Here is a 6,931-nt window from a genome sequence, read left to right as displayed (position 1 = left end):
TTCCGGTCAGGGGCATGTACCTGGGTTGCGGGCACATCCCCAGTGGGGGATGTGCAGGAGGCGGCTGATCGATGTTTCTCTCTCATCGATGTTTCTAACTATCTCTCTCCCTTCCTCTCTGTAAAAAATCAATAAAATATATTTAAAAAAAATAAAAAATAAAAATCAATTAAAAAAAAACTTTAAAAAAAAGGTAACATTAAAAAAGTAACATACTTTAAAAAAAGAGAGAGAACATTTACACACTTTTATCAGTTTATTTAGTCACAGGTCTCCACTTGGGGACATAACACCTCTTAGATTTTATTAACCAAACTAGAGGCCCGGTGCATGAAATTCATGCATGGGGGGAGGGGGTAGGAGATCCCTCAGCCTGGCCTGCACCCTCTCCAATCTGGGACACCTCGGGGGATGTCCAACTGCCTCTGGCAATCCAGGACCGCTGGCTCCTAACCACTCGCCTGCCTGTCTGCCTGATCGCCCCTAACCCCTCTGCCTAGCTGCCTGATTGCCCCTGACTACCTCTGCCTGCTTGCCTGATCGCCCCTAACTGCTCCCCTACTGGCCTGATCACCCCTAATTGCTCCTTTGCTTGCCTGATCGCCCCTAACTGCCTCTGCCTCGCCCCGCACCCGGGACCTAGGACTCAGGATTCCCTCCTCTGGCTGGTTGCAGGCACCAGGGACGTGGGATTCTCTCCTTCTGGCTGGTCACACCCACCCAGGACCCGAGCTGGCCTGGCCCGGGCTGGCTGCAGCTGCAGGGGACCATGGGTGGGCAGCTTGTCCCTCTCCCAGGCTACAGGCGCAGCCACTGGCGCCCGGGACTGTGGAGACTGTGGGGTGTGTGGATTGTCCCTCTCCCGGGCCACAGGTGCAGGTGCAGTCACTGGCGCCTGGGACTGCAGGGCGGGCAGCTTGTCCCTCTCCCGGGCCAGGCCGGGACACAGGCGCAGCCGCTGGCACCCGGGACTGTGGGGCTGGCAGCTTGTCCCTCTCCCGGGCTGCAGCCTGGCTGGTCCCCATTCCTCTCTCGCAAGCTCATTTGTGCCGGGCAGGTACCCTTTCCTCTCTCGCGAGCTCATTTGTGCCTGGCTGGTCCCCATTCCTCTCTCCCCAGTGTTGAGCATCTGAGCCATTACAGCATGACGGCGTGATGACCATTTGCATATTAGCTCTTTATTATATAGGATTGTGTTAAGATTTCAAGTAATAGTAAAAATAATGATAATAAATATAGTACAACAAAAACAATAATCTCCACCATTTTTGAGTACTTAGTATGTGCTAGACACTGGCTATCCAATTTACATGCAGTATGTCAATTTTTATCTCAGTTTTGAGTGAGGTACCATTATTTCCCCCTTTATTTTAAGAGAAGGAAAAATGACTTGCCCAAGATCACATTTGGAGACCATACTGTGGTGGAGTTGGGAGTAAAATCCCAATATATTTGACACCTTAGTCCAAGTTCTTAATTAGGCTATATAATTCCCATACTCTATATACTGGTATACAAAAACTGGGACATAAGTATATATACCATGTGACACTTCTCTTATGTTTTCCCTGAGAATTTCCTTGAGTAATTACTTGGTACTTCTCTTCCTATGTTTTGTCTTTCTCTTACAACTATTCTCTACTATGAATACAAATTGTCTATTTTTGAATATAAATTGATCACTATTTGGTAAAGATATCTTTTTAAAATGAAATACACATACAAAATATGAGGCGGTTATAAAAATTTCCAAACAGAAATTCAACATTTCTCTTTTTTAATACAAATAATTTAAAATGCAATAATAAGAAATGATTAAAGCACATCGTATTTCCTATTATTTTTTTAAAAGAAAAAAAAAGTGAAGAGTAAACAGCCATCGAGGTACTGAAACTGGATCGCAGATTAACAGTCACCATGATTCATAAAGGGTTTGTGACTGGTTATTTTGCATGGTAAATACTTTACTAATAAGTGTCAAGTTTTAGAGTTACCATTTACATACATACACAAACCCGCACACACATTCCCCAAAAGCTTCACCAACTCAAACAATTTATACCAAATCAAGGAGAATAAGGACAAATGAAACACATTGCAAATATATAAGTGCAAAAGGCCTTTCCTCTAAGTCAGAGTCATTCTACAATGTATAAATTATCCTTACTGAATTTCAACCCAGTGAGAGTTGAGAATACTAGGAAATTAGCTAGAAAACACAGTTGTTTAGAAAAAAATGAAATTACTGAAGTTTTCTGAGTAAAAAAGAAAAATATTCACATGATAGGAACTTACCACAATAGACAATAGTAAAAGTAGGGAGTAGGGTCAGCAACCAGGGGCAAGAGAGAAGAGAAAACAGAAGGCATTTTAATTAAGGAAATTTCAAAACAAATAAGCAGCAAATGGTAGCAAACACATTTTTTTAAAATGCAAGCATCCATTTAAGTTTTACAAGGAAAAAAGCAAAAACAAGCGTGCAACAATTTTAGAAGCTACAAAGCTAAAGATCCAGTGAAAGGTAGTGACAAGATATAAACAAGAAAATAAAGCCTGTGTGACTTTTACCATGCAATAAACATGATGACAGAATGATATTAATGTCATAACCAGTGAAAATTATACCTTTCAGGGGTCGATTTAGCATCAAGCTGACTAGTAATAAACTGCTCAGAGGTTTCCATATATCTTTTATGCTTACTTTTCAGCTAATTCCATTTCACGATAGGAAATCCATAAAGAATGTTATCACTCATAGATAACCATGGCTAGTCTATATATGTCTTAATTGAGCCACAGAAATGAGGGATTCTATACTAAATATTAATAAGGTCATACACATTTCATCTAGAGAATTAAGGTAGATGCAAAAGTACAAAAAAAAAGTTGGGAACCAATTCAGAAATGGAAGAAAATACAGTAGTAACATTTATTCCCAAGGTTTTCTATTTGGGTCCCAAAACAAGGACTGCAATACTGAAATCAAACAGAAAGCCTAAGCTCTTTAGTCAACATGAACGTGACTACGAAGTGAGAAGGCAAAGCAGACAACTTTACAAGTACACCTAGCTTTAAATAAATCCGATTTATTAATACTTTGCTTTGCCTCATCAAAATAAATTGAAACACATTTTATAGAATTCTTTCCTTTACATAAAAATTTAAAATAATGGCAATCAATTTCTTCCTGGCATTTTAAGATTTAATTTATATATAACTTTCATGAGCCTAACCACTTACTACATAAAAGGCTGCACATGTCGTTTTCATTAAACATTAATTATCAAACACTGTCAGAATATGAGGTCAAATTAAATTTCAAGTTCTCTCAATCTCTTTAATCTTTCCCCCAAACAAAACTCAAAAAACAAAAGTGAATTTCTTTCTTCAGGAGTGCTTATACTCAAGGTGAAGTGACTCAAGATCAAATTAACACATTCTTTCATCAATTCTAAGATGCATAATTGTTTTTGCATACATTTTAATATCTCTGTAGTTGGCATTAATCTTTCACCTGATAGGATATTGTGGTTTAATACACAGGTTTCTTTTTTCTTTCTTAAATGCATGTAAATTAATGGGATGTCTTACAATTGATGGCATCTTAGATCAGATGAAATACAGTATTTTCTATTTACACCTCTGAGCAATAACACATAAATCGACCTCTGTAAAATGAGGTGAAACAATATGGTTAAAAAAAGAAATCTGTGTGTAAATGTTGATGAAAGAAAATGCTTCAAGGGATAAAAACAAACTAAAGTGATGACAAAGTGGCTCATTTACCAAAGAATCTCATTAGTGTAATATGGATTTCCATGCACTGCCTACACCTCTTAATAATAAATTAAAAAAAAACAACTTACAGTATTTTAACAAAATTTCTTTGGTTAATGAATTCAGTTGATAGCAGATAGCAACAGAATGCCCACAGCTAGCACATGTGGGCAAAGCATTGGCATAAGAAATCTGATCAAATCAATCTATTAGTGTCTTTAACTAACTAAAACATTACCTACCTCCCAGCCAGTACTCTGTATAATAAAAAGTAAAAAAGGGCAGGTCATAAAAAAATTGTTTAAAAAGAACAAAAAAAGGCCAAAGGAAGTTCAGTAGTATAAAGAAAGGCACCATATACCATAAATTCTTCTCCACTGATAGAAGACACTAGGATATTTTTTAAACACCACATTCTTTCACTTTTAAGACCTCTGATAACTTTATAAATTGCTTGTTCAAAACCTAATAGCTAAAATTTTACCTTTTAAAAACTTTAAAAGTGAAAGTACATATTTTGGGGAAAGAAAGCCTACTGCTTGTTCCATTTGTCTGTCTAAATTAGATCTCTCACTAAACTCAGCTGAACTACCTGGGGTAATTGGAATAGAAATTGCAATTTTGCTCAAATGCCTTTGGTACAAATGGATGAAAGTTTCTTGGAATCTACTAGCTCTAGATGTTCCAGACCTGACCTGTGTAATTTGCAGTTTACAGCTCTAGAAGCTGGCATAAGGCTCCTTTGACAGTATATGTATAATTGATTATAACCACCCCCACCCCCTTATGAATCCTAGTAAATCTTTTGCAATTTCAGTATTTTAGCAGACAACAATAAAATTCTGGCATAACAGTACAGCAGCCTTATTTTAAGACTGTTAAAGTTTTTAGATTATATCATTTCATCTTAGTCCATGGCAAGAAAGAAGAAGTCAAGCTGATAGACAATAAAGAAGTAGTACTGAATACAGAAGTGGATATTCAGATTCCACTTCCTTCTTAGATGATGGCAGTAGCAGATAACAGCATGGGTAGCACAGGAAAGGGAACAGTAAAGTGGAGGAGGAGAAGGCTCAATAGGGTATTTCGGAGTATTTAAATGGAGCCAAGGATTTAGTTTCAGGGACATCAATTGCTAATAGTCTAACAGTAAACTAAGTTTATTTTAATTTTAATTTTTGTGATTTGTGGATTCCATGAACTATAAACAAGTATTGAAGTTATACTATTATAATTGAATACACATAAGACAACCATTTTATTCATTATTATCATATTAGAAATATATCAAAGAATGATTGAATGGAAACATCTAGGATAAATAGTGAAGTCTAGTTGAAATCACAAAATATTAGGGGTTTATTAAATTTTCTTATCATTTAATAAAAAATTAACTTAAGAAACTTTTTTGGCAGAATAGAAATCAATTTAAAAATCAGATTCATAATTATAACTCACACTATGAAACAGAAAATAACACAATTTAAAAAAATTTGGCAACTAGTAATCATTTAAAAAAAGTGATCAAAATAAAAAGAAGCTGTGTGGGAAACTTATGATCTTAATCTACTTTGGGTAAATTCAATTTTTTTTTAATGAGCCTTGCTTTGGTACTGAACCATCATTTTGACACCGCTCATTTGTAACCTGATTAAAATGGTCATTCCATGGGATCCAGTATGACATCAATACAATGCAACACTAATGCTTTTAGACAGTTTTCTCCATTTATACTGAAGCTAGAAATTGCAATCATTACCTGATGAACAATTTTGCTGAATGCTTCTTGAAGTTTACCATGAATTGTGGATAGTTTCTTTGCATCCCGATTAGCTTCATGAATAGGAATAAGTACTTTGTACACCTCGTTAACTGCTTCATACATGCCAGCCTATAAGGATAAGATATTGCTTTCTTTTATATCAACAAGAAAGTAAATATTTACACTTTATGAATTCACAATATTTCTTCTAAAACAATACCAACTGAAGCTTTTCCAATAGGACATAAAAACAAACAATACTAATTTTAATTTTACTAAAACTTAATAGAAGAATTTTTCACAATGTATTATCTTCTCTAGATGGATATACATGCATATATATGTGTGTGTGCATTTAACATACATCTGCATATTTATATTTCTATATAATCTGAATTGGACTTTCTGCTTCTACCTACCAGGGAGAGGTAGATAGAATTATTAATTATTACCTTACTTCGCTAAGGTAAATATGTATATGTTCGTGTACTTGTATCTGCAGATAAACTTTTGCAGAAACTAATTCTGAGCAGAGAAATAAAAGAAATCCAATTATTACATTGGTCACAGATACATAGATATCAGATAACCTGTGGCCTCCAACGAAACTAAAATTATTTAACTTTTCCAAAATATTAAACTGGCACAGGAAATTGCCTATGGAAAAACAACTGATTTATAACAAAACATGAGAAGGTCCTGAGTCATCAAATTTTCAGATTTTATTCCACTAGTGACTAGTAGTTGGCCAGTGGTTGGCCAAGGGTTACTCTGGTTATACTCAGAGTGAGTAACGAAATGTGTTTGTACTACTCTTCCATTCTCCTGTCCTTAATCATGGGTTGGTAGCTGTAGTGAGGGAAGAGAGGTTTTCCAAGAGCCATTAAGTTCCCATTGCCTCACAAATCAGCAAACATATTTTCCCAAGGAAATAAACATATGGTTCTTATTTTCTAGTCAGTTCACAGGAGTATGTTTAAGCAGTCATGTAGCTATAACAATAAAATATATTTAGTGTAACTAAAATGCCTCAGTAATTATTTTAATTAAGATTAAATAGATTAATTGAAAAAAATGAAATTCATAATTGCATGCTATTTATTGCAAAAGAAATTCTGTAATTAGGCCATTGTACCACATTTTGAATTCACTACTGTGAATTATTAAAATTACAAGCAGACACACACACTAATACACACAGTGTATATTTGTCAAAATATTCCATTAACTAGGGGCCCGGTGCACAAAAATTTGTGCACTGGGGAGGGGGTTCCCTCAGCCCAGCTTGCCCCCTATCACATACTGGGAGCCCTAGGGGATGTCCTACTACCTGCTCCCTGCTCCCTTGGGGAGTGGGCCTAAGCCACAGTCTGGCCACCCTTTGTGGGAGTC

At 36.2% G+C, this 6,931-nt stretch overlaps 1 protein-coding gene across 4 annotated transcripts in view; it reads right to left on the bottom strand.

Moving 5' to 3' along the window:
- The window catches only part of DOCK7 (dedicator of cytokinesis 7), a 164,254-nt gene that overhangs the window by 15,516 nt on the left and 141,807 nt on the right, over positions 1 to 6,931 (bottom strand). For 3 of the 4 annotated variants that reach the window (XM_014549256.1, XM_014549258.1, XM_014549259.1), the window contains 2 exons: positions 5,537 to 5,668; positions 4,020 to 4,034 (listed from right to left, as the gene is read on the bottom strand). In XM_014549256.1, the coding sequence (XP_014404742.1) occupies positions 4,020 to 4,034; positions 5,537 to 5,668 (147 nt within the window). The remainder of the gene's footprint in view (positions 1 to 4,019; positions 4,035 to 5,536; positions 5,669 to 6,931) is intronic. The other variant, XM_014549257.1, reaches the window with a different exon arrangement.

This window comes from Myotis brandtii, unplaced genomic scaffold (genome assembly GCF_000412655.1).
Source record: "Myotis brandtii unplaced genomic scaffold, ASM41265v1 scaffold540, whole genome shotgun sequence".
Classification (NCBI taxonomy): domain Eukaryota; kingdom Metazoa; phylum Chordata; class Mammalia; order Chiroptera; family Vespertilionidae; genus Myotis; species Myotis brandtii.
This window is presented reverse-complemented; position numbering and strand designations above follow the sequence as displayed.